The sequence below is a fragment of the Alligator sinensis genome, unplaced genomic scaffold (genome assembly GCF_000455745.1).
Source record: "Alligator sinensis unplaced genomic scaffold, ASM45574v1 scaffold1404_1, whole genome shotgun sequence".
Classification (NCBI taxonomy): domain Eukaryota; kingdom Metazoa; phylum Chordata; order Crocodylia; family Alligatoridae; genus Alligator; species Alligator sinensis.
Window position 1 is genome coordinate 288,747 of NW_005843008.1, and position 20,138 is coordinate 308,884.

The 20,138-nt window shown below is 48.9% G+C and overlaps 2 protein-coding genes and 1 pseudogene across 2 annotated transcripts; all 3 read left to right on the top strand.

Annotated features, from left to right (window-relative positions):
• The first annotated feature begins 1,710 nt into the window (after window positions 1-1,710).
• On the top strand, window positions 1,711-2,676 carry LOC102371612 (olfactory receptor 52B2-like). Its single transcript, XM_006036715.2, has one exon. It carries the CDS (start codon window positions 1,711-1,713, stop codon window positions 2,674-2,676), a length of 966 nt encoding a protein of 321 aa, XP_006036777.2.
• A 959-nt stretch (window positions 2,677-3,635) lies between these two features.
• On the top strand, window positions 3,636-7,809 carry LOC102371864 (annotated as a pseudogene).
• Window positions 7,810-15,845: 8,036 nt separating this feature from the next.
• LOC102372107 (olfactory receptor 52B2-like) lies at window positions 15,846-16,790 on the top strand. Its single transcript, XM_006036716.2, has one exon. It carries the CDS (start codon window positions 15,945-15,947, stop codon window positions 16,788-16,790), a length of 846 nt encoding a protein of 281 aa, XP_006036778.2. The 5' UTR covers window positions 15,846-15,944.
• The last annotated feature ends 3,348 nt before the right edge of the window (window positions 16,791-20,138 follow it).

Genomic DNA, 20,138 nt, shown 5'->3' on the forward strand with positions numbered 1-20,138 from the left:
GTGTTTGCCCTCCCCGTGCTGGATGCATGGATGTGGCTGCAAAGAAACCGGAGTCCCAGGCTCACGCTCGTGTGGACATACTTTCTTGACTGATGGTACTAACAGGTCTAACTGGGGTCGGACCATGCTGTCTCCAGTGTCACAGAGAGTGGAGGCTGGAAGGGAGCATGACCAGGGTTTTCTTTGTCATGTTCCTCTTTCACTTGCAGCCTCCAGCATTTAAGATGCAGGAAGCTCCGATGCAGAGGCCGTGCCCCTCAGTAGCTACTAATGCCCCTTTCCTCCAAGAACGCGTCCAGCCCCTTGGTGAATCTGGCTGACCTGCCAGCGTGCACCGCCTCTGTGTCATTAAAAGGACGGGACTCGTTGCCCCCATTGTGAGAGAAATTCATTATCACCCTGAATAAGAATTAGGGGTCCAAAAAAGGAAATGAGCAGGTAGTCAGTTTAAAATGAACATCAATAGGGATTTATTACTGACTCTCTTGTTGTTATTTTCCATTTAGTATTTTGTCAAACCCATCTCATGCCCCTCCGCTCAAGTGTGTTTTTCTAAACTGACCGGGTCTGGCTTCGTTAGGAGTCTCTCCAGACCGCTCATCATCCTTGCTGCCCTTCTCTGGACATCCTCTATCATCTTTTTGAGGTGTGGGGCCCAGGACTGGGCACAGCCTTCAAGGTGTGCATGCACCATAGATTTATAAAGTGACTGGCTGGGCAGAAAAGGACCTGGGGGGACAGGGGACAAGAAGATGGATAGGAGCCAGCAGTGTGCCCCTTGATGCCAAGAAGGGTACCGGCATCCTGGGCTGCATTGGCATTGCATTGCTGGCAGATGGAGGGACGTGATTCTTCCCTCTATTCAGCCCTGGGGAGGCCACATCTGGAGTCCTGTGTCCAGCTGTGGGCCCCTCACTACAGAAAGGATGTGGACACATTGGAGAGAGTCCAGTGGAGTGCAACAAAAATGGTTGGGGGCTGGAGGACAGGACTGGTGAGGAGAGACTGAGGGAAATGGGCTGATTTAGTTTGCAGAAGAGAAGACTGAGGCTGGATTTGATTGCAGCCTTCAATTCCCTGCAGGGGGGTTGCAAAGAGGATGGAGCTGGACTGGTTTCAGTGGGGGGGGATGACAGCTCCAGTTGCAGCAAGGGAAGTTGAGGTTGGGTATTAGGAAACACTTTCTCCCTAGGAGGGTAGTAAAGCACTGCAATAGGTCACCCAGAGAGGTTGTGGGATCTCCATCCTTGGAGGTTTTTAAACCCGGCTCGACAAAGAGTTGTCTGGGACAACGTAGTTGGGCTGGTCCTGCTCTGAGCAGGGGCTTGGATTAGATGTGACCTCCCGAGGTCCCTTCCACCCTCAGTTTCTGTGATTCTGTGATTTTCCCCACTGTAAGTCAGCAAGCTCGGGGGAGCCTGCAGAGGAAAGAAGAAGGGGTGTTTCCTGATGACTGGTACCAATTGTGAGATCATCCCCTGGGCCTTTGTCGGCAAAGTAAAAAATGTCAAGTGCTGGGCAGGCTTTCCTGAGCATTTTTGGGCTTCCTACGTTTTCACACAAAAGGGCATCCCCTCCAGCCTGGCTAACCAGCAAAGGGCTGAAGTCTGGGTGGATATAACCCCTCATCAAACCCATACTTGGGCCAATCTGATGGGGAATATGCTCTTGTTCCCTCACAGGTGGGGAAATCTACATGAAACTGAATAGATGTTGCCTCCTACCATGTTAGCTGCCAACGATAGCACTTCCAGCCCTGCCTTCTTCATCCTGGTCGGCATCCCGGGCTTGGAGGATGCTCACATCTGGATCTCCATCCCCTTCTGCTTGATGTACATCGTGGCCCTGCTGGGAAACTCTCTGCTGATATTCACCATCATCACCGAGCGAAGCCTTCACGAGCCCATGTATGTGTTTCTCTCCATGTTGGCTGCGGCTGATCTGCTGTTGTCCACCACCACCGTGCCCAAGACTCTGAGCATCTTCTGGTCCATCTCCAAGCAGATTTCTTTTCATGCCTGCCTTGCCCAGATGTTCTGCATCTATTTTGTTTTTGTGGCCGAGTCGGCCATCCTGCTGGCCATGGCATTCGATCGCTACGTCGCCATCTGCAACCCCTTGAGATACACGGTGATTTTGACTCGCTCGGTCATAGGGAAAATAGGGGCAGCAGCTCTCGCTAGGAGCTTCTGTATCATGTTCCCCGTCATCTTCCTCCTGAAGCGGCTGCCGTATTGTGGGCACAACGTCATGCCTCACACCTACTGCGAGCACATCGGAGTGGCCCGGCTGGCCTGTGCTGATATCACGGTCAATATCTGGTATGGCGTGGCAGCTGCGTTTCTCTCGGCGGGAATAGATGCCATCTTCATTGCTTTCTCCTACTTCAGGATCCTCTGGACACTCATGCATTTCCCATCCAGAGGTGCCCATATGAAGGCGCTGAACACCTGCGGCTCTCACATCTGTGTGATACTCATGTTTTACACCCCCGCCTTCTTCTCCTTCCTGACCCACCGGTTCGGTCACCACGTCCCAAAGCATCTTCTCATCTTACTGGCCAACCTCTATGTCATCGTCCCCCCCATGTTGAACCCCATCGTCTATGGGGTGAAAACCAAGCAGATTCGAGGGCACGTGGCCCAGATGCTCCTTCAGATGTGGGCACGATGCTGAATGCAGCCCTATGGGCTGGCACTGGGCAGAGGTGCTCCCCAGTGAGTGTTTGGCAATGAACTGGGACTGACCCTCCTTTCTTCATGAGTCACTGGGACAGAGACCACATGAAAGTGGGAACCAGAACTATTGGGGTCCTGATCCTGATGTTTACATTGGAGAATCAGGACCTCCATCCAGCGGGGGTAGTGGGGCTAAGACCCCAACCAGGTGAAGATGGAGCTGGCTAAACAAATTCACGAGATGGTAGAACATGGTTGCTTATAAGAGCAGGGGTTGCACTTGGTGACCCAGGATGTCCCATGGTTTTAGGATACTTCACGCTGTCTTTAACCCAGCCACGATGTCAGTACCTGCATATCACAGACCTTCTCTCATCTCAGCTAGGTTTTCGATGTACCTTGTATCATGTTCTAGCTTATTGCTGTGTGTGATCTATATATATATATAATGTATGCATGCTTTAATAATCCCAGATAACATCCCTCACCTTCCCTGAGCCCTTCTGTGAGGACACCACCTTTGTGAAACTCTTTGAGATTTATGTACGAACAGCTCAGTGCATTTTATTAGTGTCATCATCGCTGGTGTCTTCATTGGGTGTTATTGATGTGCTGTTAGCGTTGAAATTTTAGGAACTGCAGAGCCAGCCAACGTCACAGCCAGTAGATCCCAACACTAATCTTGTCGTAAAGAACGACCACAATCTGGGTTAGGGTAGACAATAAACCTGGTCAGATCTTAGGCCAAATTGTGTTGCAATAGTGCCTGGTCTAACAGATATACTTTGTCACTAAACTGTTTGTACCCGTGACAAGGACATCAGAACAACCCCACGCAGGTTCCCCCAGGCCACTACAAACTGCCCCTGATTTCCAATTCTCCTTTTATACAGTGATCAAAACAAATGATGTATTGCATCCTGCCTGGACCTACAACGTCCCAAACTGTCTTGCACCATGGCCTTGTTTCACATCCCAACCTGGATGTTCCTGTTTCCACCTTATCATCCTGGTACTGAACTGGTATCCTACCCTGTATCATCATCTCTCCCCCCATCTCTGAGGCAGGATAAATGAAACTTGGCAGGCTCATGTCAAGTCAGGTTTGCTGGTGAGTCCTGGTCAGGCCAATGCTTTAGCAAAGCCTTTGTGTGAGCAGCCTATATTGATCGGTGCTCCAGCAAGGCCTACAAGGAGGAGAGAGGATGAGCCACTTTCTCGGCCCCTCCGGGGAGCTGTTGTGTGAGTTTGGGGATGAGATACTGGGTGGACTCCCATTTCCCAGCCCAGTGCCCTCTCCTTGGGGCCCTACATGTGAGGTTAAACATGGCAATTGCTGTGGAAATGGGCAAAGACCATGTTCCCTTTGGCACCTGATCAGGGTGATGATGTCCATGCACACATGCAGGGAGGCTGTGTTGGATGCAGCAGTCGCTCGGAGATCCAGAAGACCCTGCGACGCCTGCATGGCTTTGTTCCTCTGATCACCCCTTTCTGCAGCCCTTTATAAAGTCCAGCTGTTCCTCTTCTTCCGACTGCCTAATTCCCAGGGGACCTGCTCTACTTCTCTCCTAGAGAGCTGTGGAAATCCCCTGCCCCCCCGGGGTTAGCAGAGGTGCTACTGCTTGGACCGTGACACCTGGCTCGAATGCTGCTCTGACCACAGGAGAGTCAGACTCCTTGTCTCGGAGCATCCTGAGGTCTCAGGCAGAATAGGAGCAGTAAGCATCCTCTGTGCAAGGCCAGTCCAAGGGCAGAGCTGCTGGTTTGGGCAGAGATCAGAGTATGCAGTAGCTGCTGACAGGTCCCTCTCTGGTAGGGTCTCCTGTCAGCCAGCCAAGCCGTGTCCTTCCCAAAATCCACTCCTTGCTTCATGGTGTTAACCACATCTACCTGGATTTCTTGCAATCACCCCTCCTTGGTCACTCCCTCTGGCCTTTTGCTCCTCAGCTGTGCTACCCAGCAGGGAACATGGCCCACCGGACATGTATCATAAAACCATAGAAAATGAGGGTGGATGGGACCTCAGGAGGTCACGTCTAGTCCAACCCCCTGCTCCAAGCAGGACCAGCCCCAACTACATCATCCCAGCCAAGGCTTTGTCTACCTGGGTCTTAAAAACCTCCACCACCTCTCTGGGTAACTCTCACTAGGAGGGTAGTAAAGCACTGAAATTGAGGTTAGATATTAGGAGAAACTTTACTCCACTTCCCTTGCTGCAACTTGAGCCCATTGTTCATTGTTTTGTAGGAACAGTGGAGGAAGGATGGACACATACAGCAGTTCCCAAACTGCGCTCTGTAGATCAGTGCTGATTCGTGAGAGCACAGGGAGGGGTCCAGTTTGCACTTCCCTCCCCACTCCTTCTAGTTCAGCTCTGAATTGCAAGCGTGCCTGGTATCAGCCCAAGGTGACAGTGGTTCGTGTGAGTGATGCAGCCCAGCCTTGGACCATAGCTCAGGCCCCACCTGGGGAAGGATCCAGCCCCTGAAACATGGGCATTGGAAATCTCCCTGCCCCAAGTCCAATGCAGTGAATCTGGTGCCCACCTTCCACTGCAGCCTTAAGCTTTGCCTTTGAGTGGGGTCGAGCATTGCAACCAGCCCCTGGAGAAGTCATGCAGAGTCAGAAACTTTCTCTGAATTTGCAATAACCCAATCTCGATGCCTGGAAGTCTTTAAGAGCAGGTTGGACAGATATGTGGCTGGGATGGGTTAGCCAAGGCTGATCCTGCCTTTGGCCCACTGTCACCATAGCCATCTGAGCATCTCTCTGACCCTATACGAGTATAGGAAAGTCAGGCGGAGGCTGTGCTGGATGGCACCTCATGAGGTCCCATCCAGCCTGAGTGGGACCTCATCTAGACAGCATGGCAATATGGCATCAATGGGGTTGGGGGAGGATATTCCTGGCTGTTGTAGTGCGCAGGTTTGTTATTACCCTGAAATAGAATAGTTTTCTGATACGCATACTGTTAGGTTTACAATAATTTAGATTATTAAGAAGTATTAGCTTTACAGCTGAATACAAGGCATGACCTGTGGCCTAGCAATGCAGCTGACCCCAAGGCAGATTGATAGCTAAGCCTTTGCTTGTGTCAAGTAATCAATTTTACTGTATTAAGCATTTTCTGAGTTAAAACGTGGATCTGTGTCTGTGTGCTGAAAAATCAACTACAGCAAGAAGTAAGATAAGACAGGGAAACCATTATTCTGGGTGCACTGGTTGTGTCCTTGAGAAGTATCTACTACTGTGTAAGGTTTTGCTAACATATTATAATGTTACTGTTACTTAACTTTTAGCTTTTAAAAAAGTGCTATGTCAGCTTAATAGAAATATGCTGTTACAAAGATTTGAAAAGCACCGCCCAAGTATTGCTTTTTTTGTTAACCATAAAGTCTTGCCTTGTTGTAATAAGTATAAAAGATCACCTCACCCTTAGGGGGGGGCCATTTTGCCTTTTGCTGGCTTTATGGTCTTTGCTCGAGCAAATAAACAGCTGTCTTTCTTTACCCGCGTTGTCTGTCAATCAAATTACAGCTAGACAACGAACCTTAGGGAGGTTTCTCCCACCACACTGTGTCCTCCATGAAGAGAAGGACGTACAGTGGAGCCAAGGCAGATCAGCTGTGCCAGCACTTCCACCCCCAAGCCATCACACAAAAGTCTGCTGTGGGGAGATGATTTCAGGCCCCGCTGGGACTTGTCGTCAACATAAATATCTCAGCATTTAGCCCAGGTCTGTGTCGACTTCCCATTGCCTGTATCAGAGGCGGAGCATCCTCACTCCCGGGACTGGCAGGAGCTGGGTGAGTCCTCTTTGAGTGCTGCAGGAGGAGGATGCAGCGGGGGTGAGAGGCAGGGAGTTTCCATGTGGCTGCGAGACAGCGCTCCTGCAGCTCCAGCTCTTTCCTATACAAACCTTTCTGGGAGTCTGGGAAATGAGCTCTGGTTTTCCAGGCATGGAAGCTCTGAACATCTGGATCTCCCTCCCGTTCTGCCTTCTTCGGCAACTCTGTCCTGCTGCTTGTCATCACAACCGAGCCCAGCCTTCACAAGCCCATGTACATCTTCCTTGCCTTGCTGGCCCTTGCTGATATCTTGTTGTCCATCAGCGCCATGTCTACAACCCTGAGTGTGCTCTGGGCCTATTCAATAGAGATTTCCTTCCACACCTGCCTCACCCAGATGTTCTTGATCTACTTCATCTTTATTTTAGAGTTGGGCATCCTGATGGCCATGGCATTTGACCCGTACATGGCCATCTGCGACCCCCTGAGATACGCAACTATCCTAACTTACTCCGTGATTGGGAAAATAACCCTGGTTGCTGTTTTGAAAGACTTTTGCATCATGTCCACAGTAGGGCAGCCTCCGGAGGAGGAAGATAGCAGGGAACATCACATCATGGCTCGCACGTACTGTGAGCACATGGGCATTGCCCGGCTGGCCCGTGCGGATATCAGGGTCAACATTTGATATGGGTTGCCCACCAGCCGTCTCTCGGACTGGAGCTGAAAGATGGCCCTGAGGATGAGGCTATAGGACACAGTAATGAGCACAACATCCAGCCCTGCAAAATAGGCCAGGCGCAAGGCAACTGGGACATGCAGCTCTCATGTCTGCGTCACACTCATCTTCTACACACCGGCCTTTTTCTCCTGGTATGCCCATCGCTTTGTGGATGCAATGGGGGACACTGGGGCCAGTCTGCTGGCCAACCTCTACGTGGTCGTCCCCGCCATGCTCAACCCCATAATTTATGGGGTGAAAACCAAACCAATCCAGGAACGGGTGACCCGTGCCTTCTCCCAGATAATGATTGGTATCAGCCCAGGTTCATGCTCAGCAACCCGAGCTAGGTCACTGACCAGGGGGTTTCTTGAGACATGGGATGAGAGGGAACTTACAGAAGGGAATGACCCCCTGTCCATCTCACAGCTCACCTGTTGCCATTTGTACACTGTATTGTGAGGTCAATTCTCCTTTGAGGTTCCCATGACACGTGTTTGATGAGTGGTCAGACTGGGGGAATAGCAGATATTTGCCCTCAGCAAAAATCTACATTGCTTCAACCAGTATTAAATCTGCCATTGTCCCTCCAGATCATGGAGAGAACCTGAGTCCATGAAGTTTGTAATAGTTTTGCATTAAGTGTGTTCATGTCACGGTAATATTGCATGCTTCTGTTTCTCTGTTTGGCTTGTTTCTTGCAAAACAATGAGCTACTTTCACTCCTAGGTTTCATTTAGAGCAAATCTGAGAGCTGTCTCTCTCAGCTGGGGAATGGGTCATCAACAACATAAGGAGCCAGTTTGCATGTGAAAACAGCCAGGAGGCTCTGGTTTCTGGTCCTGAATCCAGTGAGGCTCCAGCAGTTTCTGGCATCCTGGGAGGACATGAAGACATGTGAGCATGGGAGGCCGCCTTGAGAAAAAGGCTCTCTGAGACCTGGGAACAAGAAAGGTAGGATGAGAGGAGAGAGGCTGGAGAGAGAACAAGCCAACTGGGAGGAGACCTAGGTGTCATGGCCCAAAGACTTTGCTCAATGGCCTAGATAAGAAGATAAATCTTGTCTTCTTCCTAAATTGTCATATTGAATGAAATAGTTTGAATGTTTGTAATTGTTTTGGTCTACGTGCAGAAGGTCCTGACTTGAATTTAAAGATAAAAGAGTTGAGGCCTTTAACAAAGACTTAGTTGCCCATTAGCCAAAGAGAACCTAAAAATGACCCTTAAGCAAATATCCCGAATTCCGAGAGATCAAACCCTAGGGCCTTTGTCACTTGCAGTGGTATGGAAGTTCCCCAGTTTCTTTTGTTGATCATTTTAATTACTTTGAAAAAATTGGAAAGAAAAGAATTACCAAGCAAAAGAATCTGTTGAGAAAGATCCGAGCCCAAATTTGGGAGTAGTGACAGGTTTGGGGAGGAGTGGCCCAGGAAGGCAACTCACTCAATAAAAACTGTAACCTACTGTCCCAATTTGGAGGTAACCTCACTTGCAGAACAACGAAGGAAGAATCACAAGTGTAGGCCGGATTAGACTGATCGCCTGAACCACCCTCGCCGTGAACACGAATCTCTTAGTCCCCTTCCTTCAGTCCCTTTCGGGCGCTCTGCAGCTTCAGCGTGAACTTAGCAATACGATTCAATGGGCTGGCCTCAGCAGTGATAGGACTGAGGCGAGCCCATTGAACCGTACTACTGAGGCCAACCCATTAAACTGTAGTACTGAGGAATGAAACCATATTTAGGTGTTTGGCTTCTCAATATACTTACAATCCCAGAATTCTATGAAAATAGTAGTATTACAAAAACAACTAAATTACAACTAAAAGTTAAATTTGAATCAATACTAATTCTTATAGCATTGTTTGGGAAGGAAGTGCATTCAGAGCATTGTTTCTGATATACATAATTATTGTGTTCTTAATGTTTGTAGTATTTCTTAAAGCTAAGCAGAGTTATATGCATAGCAAAGAATTTAAAAATAAAATTGTGTTGTATGAATTAAGTGTGTAATCATTGTGAAATCGTGCAATCAGCTAACTACTCCCCCAGCCAGTGCATCAAAACGAATCAGTAAATTGTGTGGGATTTTCTCTATTCCATAACCCACTAGAGACAGACTTTACTTATTCAAGGGGATGGAGTGCACCCAAAGTACTGATCAATTCTTCAACAAAAACCCTTTATTAGTCGATAGCAATACAGCTAGTAAAGTCACACCCAGCAAAGTTCCCTTCTAGGATCTCAGGCAGAAGGCAGCTCTCTCAGACTACAAGGGGGGTCAAGGACTAAAAGTCCAGGTCTTCACATCCAAGGACCCAGAAGCTCACGCTAGATGCTGCACCTGAGCTGACAGCAGAGGGTACATCACAAGGCTGTACTGCAAAGTGCCTTAATGTCTAGCACTCACGTGGGTACCTTCAACCCAGGACCTCGACAGCAGGAACCCACAAGTGCAGCATGTGGAAAACAAGGATGTAGCAATCACAGCACAATGACCAGGTCATCAGGGTTGTGGACTAATCATGGTTTTTTTTCTCCTTGGACAGGGCTCTACCAGCAAGTTCACACCCTCATTTCTCTTGTGGTAATGTACAGAGCAGCAGATGCTGCCTGGTAGCTGCCTCGGTGCATTTTTTCCCGAGGGTCTACTACGATGTAGCTTGCTCCTCAATGTAGAAGCATTAAATCATAGACAAGGAGAGCTGGAAGGGAGCTCAGGAGGTCACATCTAGTCCAACCCCCTGCTCAAAGCAGGATCAGCCCCAACTATATCACCCAGGCAAAGCTCTGTGTAGCCCGGTCTTCAAAACCTTCAAGGATGTAGACTCCCCCACCTCTCTGGGAGGTCTGTTTTAGTGCTTTACCACCCTCCTAGTGAGAAAGTTTTCCTAATAGCCAACCTCAACTTGCCTTGCTGCAGCATGAGCCCATTGCTCCTTGTCCTGTCCTCTGCCCCCACTGAGACCAGTCCAGCTCCATCCTCTTTGAGCCCCCCTGCAGGGAGGTGAAGGCTGCTATTCAATCCCCCTCAGTCTGCAGAAGAGAAGAAAGACTAAATCAGCCCATTTCCCTCAGCCTCTCCTCATAAGTCATGTCCCTCAGCCCCCAAAACATTTTTCCTGCCTGCCACTGGACTCTCTCCAATGTGTCCACATCCTTTCTGTAGTGGGGGGCCCACAGCTGGACACAGGACTCCAGATGTGGCCTCACCAGTGCCAAGTAGAGGGAAGAATCACATCCCTCGATCTGCTGGCATTGCTCCTGCCAATGCAGCCCAGGATGCCGGTAGCCTTCTTGGCACCAAGGGCACACTGCTGGCTCCTGTCTATCTTCTTGTCCCCTGTCCCTCCAGGTCCTTTTCTGCAAAGCTGCTGCCCAGCCCGTCACCCCCAGACAGGACAGAACAATCCCATGCACCGGTGCAAAGTGGTCCAAAAGAAATCCCATGAGGTTCAACAAGGACAAGTGCAATCCTTCAAAGTCCTGCAATATGTCAAGGTCACTCGGAAGCGGAGTAAGGAAACAGGTTTGCACATGACACCAAGCTGGGGGGAGCAGTAGATATGCTGGAGGGTAGGGCTAGGATTCAATTTCCATTTCAGAACTAGAGCAAGTTCGTTTTCAGGTAGCATGGAGTAAGTACATGCATACAGGCAATTACTGTGGGGGAGCTTGTGCCCTGGAAGCCCACATGCAGTTACTTCCCAAGAAAACCCATACATATTGTGGCACGGGCCTGGGAGTCTCTCCCCAGGTGGGTCTCACTCTGAGTCTTGTCTTGGGAGCCAGGTTTTCTAGTGCCATGTTCCTGGTTTGGAACCCTTTGATATTTATGGAAGGAAAGTGCATGGCTCAGAGTACAACATGCCCATCTGAGACGTTATCAGGAGCAAAGGGAAGTTATTTGGAGCAAAGAGAAATGTTACAAACAACCCTCTGGAGATCACAGAGTAAGAGCAGCATGGTGTGAACTAGTCGGGTCCTGATGAGGCCCTGAAAGAAGCAGGACCTTGTAGAGATGAGTGACCCTCCCTCTTCTTTTCTGGGGTTGTCGCATGCTCTCCACTGGCCCCAGGAAGCCAAAAAACCTATCTCTGCCATTGGTTGTCCTAAAACACTCGCTGGTCACCAGCACCAATTGCCTGAAGCCCCTACCCCCCTGCCTGACCTACAGAGTTGTCCAGCTTCACATCTCCAGGCTGGCCAAGGGAGGGGACTCAGAAAAGGACCTAGGATTTGGTATGTTTTGGGGAACATTAAAATGTAGCTGGACTCAAAAATAAAGATGCCTGGCTGATCTTTGCAACAGAATTGTAGGTGGTTGGGAAGCTTAGAAATTGAAATGCATCCATATAAAGCAGATGCAACTGCCATCCAATTCCAGCTCTAAGCACATCAGAAATGTACTAAGAAGCCATGGAAAGTGTTGGACTTAAGACAGAACAATTGCATACGCAATATGGACTGGGAAAGGACTGGTCAGGCTGAAGAACTGCAGAAAAGACCATGGGGTTATAATGCACAATTAGCTAAATATGAACCAGCAGTTGCAAAAGAAAGGCCAATAGCAGAAAGTAAAAGTCCGAGGCAGTGATTTTTGTACTCTGTTCATCCCTGGGTAGGCTTCATTTGCACTAGTGGGCCCTGGACTGGGCCACACAATTTAGGAAACACATGGACAGATTAACTTGGGTTTTCTCTTCTGGGTTTGTCCTAAAGAGAGGTCTGGGAGAGATGACATATGCTGAACGGCTGCAAGAACCAGGATTCCTTAATCTGGACAAGAAAAGCTTGAAGCCAGGGAGCTAGGGATTTGCTAGCAGTCTTCAGATACCCATCTTCAGTTGTAAACCACTGTTCCTTGCCCCATCCCCTGCAGCCACAGAGAAAAGCCCATCTCTACCCTCTTCATAACCACCGCGCAGGTAAGTGTTAGCATGCATATTGGGAAGCAGCTTGCATCTTTGTAGGTATCTAATGCATGGAAAACATAGAGGTTGCGGGATCTCCCTTCTGGGAAGTGTCTAAGAGCAGGGGAGAGGTATACTTGTCTGGGATGCTTCTGGCCTGAGCAGGGGGTTGGAGGACCCTCGGGGACCCCCTAGTCTGTCACAACCTTGTTGTCTGTGATTGTCACACATCAGGTGGGTATAGACAAATGTGGTGTCCCTCAGCACCTTCATTTCTTGCTACACAGACGGAGGCAAATGACCCATGGAGCTGGCATCAATAGGAATAAAAGCCAGTCTACACAAGCCCGACACAACCGCTTCTCTCAACAGTATCACAGGGTGAAATTCCTCCAGCAACGGGAGGGAGAGGGAGGGTTAATCCCCGATCCTGCTCACACAGCAATCAGGGCTGCAGGCACAAGCACCAGGGCCTTGCAATTCCCAGCTGGCTCCAAGACCCTGCGGGGACGGTGACGGTGACAGAGAAGTAGAAACACCCCGGCTCATCATTGAGGTCTTGTGCCTGCAGCTCTCACCTGTGGCAGAAGCAGGCATCCTTCCCTCTGCGTGTAGGCATGGTCCAGGTGAGCTCTCTGGCTTTGGGGCAGCCTTTTCCTGCAGCAGGGTTGTTGGGAGGAGACTGGGAGGAAAAAGAGAGGCAGGGGAGCTGCAACTGGGAAGAAAAGTGCCTGGAAGATGCAGGTCCTGGGCTGAGAGATGGGATTTCTGCAGTGGGATTTCTGATGGCTTGTCCTTGCCTGGCACGTAGAGTGAGCTCCTGCTTGAACAAATGTTTTGTCTCTTGTTCCAAGCCCTGTTGGGTATAAGCGTCTAGTTCACCCCATAGCAAAGATCATCCCAGACCCATCCTGCAGAGCCTTCCCCAAGAGCCTCCTCTATGCAAAGAGGGAAAGTCCTGTGCTGGTTCCTTCTAGAAAGAAAATAATAATAGTACCAGGAAGCCCAGCTGCAGATCAGGGCATCCTTGGTGCATGGTGGATGGACTAAACTCCATGGATGAAGCACATGAGAACAAGAGAGTGGGGCCACAGCCCTGTCCCCAGGGCTGGGGGGAAACACTGACAGCCAGCCAGAGGCCAGATGTTTTTCAGATACTCCCGTTTGTGGATGAAGAGAGGAGAGGACATACCCAAGATGCTCTTTTCTATCTCTAGGTTCCTGAAGACCAGAGCAGAACTGGATCTGCAGCCCTGTTGCCAGGGTTCAAAATCAAGGTCTCCACTGCTTTCACCCTGGGTCTGATTCTGCCCTGCTCTTTCCTCTTGCATTGCATGCAATGACAGCACAGAGTGGGCCAGGTGCTAGCTCTGTGCAGCTGGGGCAGGGGATTGCAGGCTGGACAGTGTCCAGCCCCTCAGACACTTAGTTTGCAAACAACACTTAGCCTCTCAATCCCGGCTCAATGTTTTCTTTTACAATAAAATCAAATCTACATCACCTACATCATTGCATGGGCTAAAACCACTATTCTTTGCAGCCATGTGACATTCACTCATTCCCTCGAGGATACTTGGCTGTTTACCATTCACATCTTTGTGAACATTTTGCTCCAGGAAAAGAAAAGTAAACAATATGAAATCATGTGGTTGGAATTTTTGGAGGGGAAAATTAAGATTTTGTGCAAGAGATCTGGACAGCACGTCTTCTGCTTTCTGACCTGAGAAAGATTTCCTGGGGCTTTGTGTCCAGTCAGTGGCTACCGGAAAGAAAAACGGTTAGTGACCAGCAGGTGGACAAAGCCACTGATGAAATGGTTTGTAGGGTAGGTAGGAGACTCTGACTACGACTCTGGTGGGACTATCGAGCTCAATGGCTCGAGGTCTAGTTGGCAGCCGGTATCAAGTGCAGTGCTCCAGGGTTTGGTCCTGGGGCTGGCTTTATGCCATTTTCCAGGGCATTGATGAAGATATTGAATAGAGCGCACCCTCAGCAAGTTTGAATCCTAGCCCTACCCTCCAGCGTATCCTCTGCTCCCCACAGCTTGGTGTCATCTGCAGAGTGACCTTAACAAGTTGGAGGATTGGGTCAGAACAATGAAATTTTGCTAAAGAACCTCAGGATGGGGCAATCCCATGCATCAGTACAGGCTAGAGACTATCTTAAGTGCAGAGCTTATGACTTTTCAACCTGCAGATGCTTTGTTGCAGAACTGCTGATTAGAAAGTGCACAAAAAGCTGAATATGAGCCTGCCATGCACCCTTCTTGCAAAGAAAGCTAACAGCACCTTGGATTTCATTATTATGAGTGTTGCCAGCACATCGAGGGCAGTGATTCTTCCCCTCTATTCAGCATGGGGGATGCCACATCTGGAGTCTGTCATATTGAATGAAATAGTTTGAATGTTTGTAAAGGTTGCCCATTAGCCAGTTTCAGGAAGAAGATAGGATTTATCTCCTTATCTAGCTCATTGTTTCGGAGCTACGTGCGAAATGTCTTGACTTCACTTAAAGTCTTAATTTAAATTGTATCTTTAGAAGTTTTTTACAAAGAAAGCAAATATCCTGAATTCCGAGACATCAAAGCCTAAGGCCTTTTAACCAAATTGCTAAGAAAAGAGTATTTACAGTGATATGGAAGTCTCCCCAAGAATAATTAAAAAATGCTCAACAAAGGTAATTTCTGTTGAGTAAGATCCGAGCCCAAATTTGGGAGGTATGATAAGTTGAGTAGAAGGAGCCCAATGACGGCAGCTCACTCAATAAAAACCTGTAACTTACTGTCCCAATTTGGAGGTGACTTCACTTGCAGAACAACGAACGAAGAATCGCAAGTGTAAGGTCGGATTAGATTGATCACCTAATCCAACCTCTCCGTGAACACGAATCTCTTAGTTCACGCTGAAGCCGCGGAGCACCTGAAAGGGACTGAAGGAAGGGGACGTAGTCCTATCACTGGTGAGCCCAGCTCATTGAATCGTATTGCTGAGGCCAGCCTATTGAACCGTACTACTGAGGCCAACCCATTAAATCGTACTACTGAGGAATGAAACCATATTTTGGTATTTGGCTTCTCGGAATTCTAGGATTGTAAGTATATTATGAAAAAATAACAGTATTGATTCAAATTTAACTTTTAGTTGTAATTGTAGTTGTTTTTGTAACACTAATTCTTATAGCATTGTTTGGGAAGGAAGTGCATTCGGAGCATTGTTTCTGATATATGTAATTATTGTGTTTTTAATGTTTGTGGTGTTTCTTAAAGCTAAGCAGTGTTATATACGTAGCAAAGAGTTTTAAAATAAAATTGTGTTGTATAAATTAAGTGTGTAATCATTGTGAAATCGTGCAATCAGCTAACTACTCCCCCAGCCAGCGCATCCCCAGCGCAGGGCATGAAAAATGGTTGGGGGCTGGGGGACGTGACATGGTCCTGCTTGGAGCAGGGGGTTGGACTATATGTGACCTCCTGAGGTCCCTCCAACCCTTGTTGTCTCTTGTTGACTTCATAAAAGCAATGTCCCGTGCACCCCGAGTACATCATATTCCTGTCTCAGATCCTGTTATGATTCCTTAAGCCCATCGTCAGATATGGACCCGGTGTGTGCTATGGATGCTAGTGTTAACGAATCTTGTGCACAGCATGCGAGCGCCCGTCAATCTGACAGGGATCCTTCTTGTCTTTTCCAACAGGTAGAGAAGTTAGCATGACCCCGAATATGATGGCACATCCTGGTGTGTCTACTGCCAATGATAACACCTCCAGCCCTGCCTTCTTCATCCTGGTCGGCATCCCGGGCTTGGAGGATGCTCACATCTGGATCTCCATCCCTTTCTGCTTGATGTACATCGTGGCCCTGCTGGGAAACTCTCTGCTGATATTCACCATCATCACTGAGCGAAGCCTCCACAAGCCCATGTACGTGTTTCTCTGCATGCTGGCAGTTGCTGATTTGCTGTTATCTTCCAGTAGCGTGCCAAAAACTCTGAGCATCTTCTGGTCCATCTCCAAGGAGATCTCTTTCGAGGGCTGCCTCACCCAGTTGTTCATTATACATTTTGTTTTCGTGGCTGAGTCAGGCATCCTGGCAGCCATGGCGTTTGATCGCTACGTCGCCATCTGCAACCCCCTGAGATACACGGCAATACTGACTTGCTCGGTCACGGGGAAAATGGGGGCAGCTGCCGTCGCTCGAGGCTTCTGTTTCATCTTCCCGGTCATCTCCCTCTTGAAGCGGCTGCCGTACTGTGGGCACAATGTCATGCCTCACACCTACTGCGAGCACATGGGAGTGGCCCGGTTGGCCTGTGCTGACATCAGGGTCAATATTTGGCTTGGCATCGTAGTTATCTTCCTCTCAGCAGGACTCGATACCATCTTCATTGGGGTCTCCTATGCCCTCATCCTCCGGACTATCGCACGTCTCCCATCCAGAGGTGCCCATATGAAGGCGCTGAACACCTGTGGCTCTCACATCTGTGTGATATTCATGTTTTACACCCCTGCCTACTTCTCCTTCCTGACCCACCGGTTTGGTCACCATGTCCCGAAGTACCTTCTCGTCTTATTGGCCAACCTCTACGTCATCATCCCCCCCATGCTAAACCCCATCGTCTATGGGATGAAAACGAAGGAGATTCAGGCACGCGTGGTCCAGATGTTCCCCCACATGCGGGCACAACACTAGTGTGGGAAATGAGAGGCACACCATGTGGTCTCTCTCTCTCCCACTCTCTGCTGCACTTGAACTCAGACTGAACCTCTGGTGTATGGACATTTCCAATGCAGGAAGTATAAACGGGAACAAGACCCATGGAGGACCCAATTCAGTGTAGGGATGGGACAGTCACCCAGTGGGCTTAGTGGGGACAAGACCCCCACCAAGTAAATGTGGAGCTAGTTCTTTTGATGGGTTTACTTGCTGAAACCAGTGGCACAGAAATCACCTCAATTAAACATTTATTTTATAAATATATAATTTGGTTTATTCTAAGCGGCCCGGAGCTTTTCTTGGAGGCACATTTTTGGGGTATTGTCTTGAGAACTAGTTGTTCCTGTGGCCCACCGGAAGGGGAGTCCCAGAGAGGCCAAGAATAAACCCTCATGTGTTTTGCTGAACAAAATGGGTTGCTTTCAGCTGACATCCTGGGCGGCATTAGTAGAAGTGTTCCCAACTGAGTGGTCTTTCCTGTTTTCCTCACTAGTGCTGCATAGAGTCATAGATAAGCAGTCATAAAGTAGTTGGACTGGAAGGGCCTTCATGGATCATCTCTTCCATCCCCCTCCCCAGGCAGGATCATCCCTGTCCAAACCATCCCTTACGAGCATAATGTGGGAAATTACATAAGAAGACTCTCACCCCGGACACAACACAGACTTAACCCCCTAACCTGGCACAGGTAAAGCAGGGGAACCACAAGAGCCAATCTTCTGCTTCTATGAAAGCTTATCAATATGTGAAATCCTAGACAGGGGCCATGCCTCCAGCTGCAGAGGAAGGCAAACACCCTGAGTCCTGTGTCTGGTTTTGCCTCCACTCCCAATAGAGAAAGGATGTGGACAAATTGGGGAGAGTCCAGCAGAGGACAACAAAAATGTTTGCAGGCTTGGGATGCATGACTTGTGAGGCGAGGCGGAGGGAAATGGGCTGATTTAGCCTGCAGAAGAGAAGACCGAGGGGGATTGACTAGCAACCTTCACCTCCCTGCAGGGGGGTTGCAAAGAGGATGGAGCTGGGTTGTTCTCAGTGGGGGCAGATGATGAACAAGGAGCAATGGGTTCAAGTTGCAGCAAGGGAAGTTGAGATTGGATATTAGGAGAAACTTTCTCATTTGGATGCTGGTGAAGCACTGAAACAGGCTAACCAGAAAGGTGGTGGAGTCTCCATTCTTGGAGGATTTGAAGATCTAGACAGACAGAGCCTTGCCTGGGAAGATGTAGTTGGGGCTGGTCCTGCTTTGATCACAAGGTTGGACTAGATGTGACCTCCTGCAACTGCCCCTTTCCCCTGGAGCCACCATGAGCATAAAGTACTAGAAAATGAGGGTGGGAAAGGACCTCAGGAGATGTCCCAGACCTGAAACCCTCAGAGGCAGACTGAGCAGACAAGCAGGGGCAGAAAAATTGCAATCCACCCACCTGCACCCACCCCCACCTCTTACACATGACACCATCGTCCCCCGACCCCCAACCCAACCAACATTTTCCCAGCCCCCATTCAATACACCCATTAAGAAACCATTCACCTCCCATCCCCTCCTCTCCCTGCCACCTCTCATGACTTGGGGACCTACAAAAGCAGGCCCATGACTGTAGGACACGTCACGGGGTCTCACCCCAGCCTAGCTGGCCCTGTTGATCCAAGCCCTCCACTAGTCACATTCAGGCTCCCTAAACTGGCCCAAGGAGCTCCCAAGGGAATGAAGGCATAAGACCGTCAGCAGTTCTTAAGGAGGAATAACACACACACACACACACACACACACACACACATATATATATATATATATATATATATCAATAATATTTTTTGGGATTGATTATAACTGCATCCAGGAATTACATAGGAATCATGAAATGGCAATGAACATTCTCACTGTCATTGTGTGCTAACGATGCATCCTGGGGATGTCTGGAGCTTTTCATCTAGGCAGCGCACCAGGCACAGGCTCCCTTGCACTTTTTCTGCACAGCGCTCAGCATTAGTAGGAGAGATGAACAGTCTCTCGCTCCCTGGCTCCAGAGGAGTCCCCGTACACAGCGGTGGGGCTTGGACCCTGCTTTCTCCCAGCGTGAGCCACAACTCTAAGCACAGCCTCCTACACAAAAGCAGCTGGCTCGTGCTTTGGCTGTATGCTAGGGGACAGTGAGAGGTCCCCTTTGCAATGTGCATGGGACCTGAACCGTGCCATCCTCTACAATGCCAGTTGCAGGGGCAGTTCCCGGCGGGTGCATTGGGACACTTGCACCCTCCTTGGATCCCTGCTGCACCCGAAGTTTAAAGCCAACTTCATGGCAGTGACAGCAGCATTTCTAGACAGGCAGCAGTGAAGGAGTCATTGACTTTGTGGCCCATTACAATCCGCTTAACACCTGTGCAATGAAGAATTTAGCAGGAATTCACGACCCTCTTCTCTTTTAAATGATCTTTCGTGCTTCCACTCCTCCAGCTCTCCTTTCTCCGGCCATGCTACTGTCTGTCACCTGCTCTGAGTTATGGACCTCCCATGGCACAGCTCTGCTGACTGCTTTTTACCTTTAACTGAAAACATTAACTGTTGTGTGAAAATATTAATGTCGGTGTGGACATCACTTTCAATGAACCATTGGAAATACAATCCAGCCTTCTTGAGCATCTGGACAGCGTTTCATGAATCTGAAAGACAGATGTACGCTGAACTATAGTGACTCCAGGATTAAAGAAATGGCATCTTTCGATACTCTTGGCCTAGTTTTAGAAAGGTCAATAGTAAAACTTTTGTCCATTATAAACCCCATGGGGTTTTTTTGCACACAGACTCCTTTTGCAACAAGACCTCAATTCTATTAAGTTTAAGTCAGGGTCAGTGATTTTTGTACTCTGTTCTTCCCTAGGGAGGCCTCACTTGCACGACTGGGCCATGCACTTGCACAAATACACGGACAGATTAAGGAATCCCAGTTCTTACAGCCTTTCAGCATACGTCATCTCTCCCAGACCTCTCCTTAATTTGGGTTTTCTCTTCTGGGTTTATCCTAATCTGGACAAGAGAAGGTTGAAGGCAGGGGGGAAGGGATTTGATAACAGTCTTCATATACCTGCAAGGTGGTTATGGAGGGTATGGAGATGGGCTTTTCTATGTGGCATCAGGGGACAGGGCAAGTAACAGTGGTTTACAACTGATGCATGGAAAACATAGGATGGATCATGGGAAGAAGCTTGCGTCTTTGAGGATGGGTAAGTCTTAGGACCAAGGCCTACAGAGATTGTGGGATCTCCTTTCTGGGAAGTGTCTAAGAGCAGGGGAGAGAGACATTTGTCTGGGATGGTTCAGCA

Coding starts and splice junctions, on each gene's coding strand:
- LOC102372107 (XM_006036716.2), top strand. CDS start 15,945: ATGTACATCGTGGCCCTGCTGGGAAACTCTCTGCTGATATTCACCATC.
- LOC102371612 (XM_006036715.2), top strand. CDS start 1,711: ATGTTGCCTCCTACCATGTTAGCTGCCAACGATAGCACTTCCAGCCCT.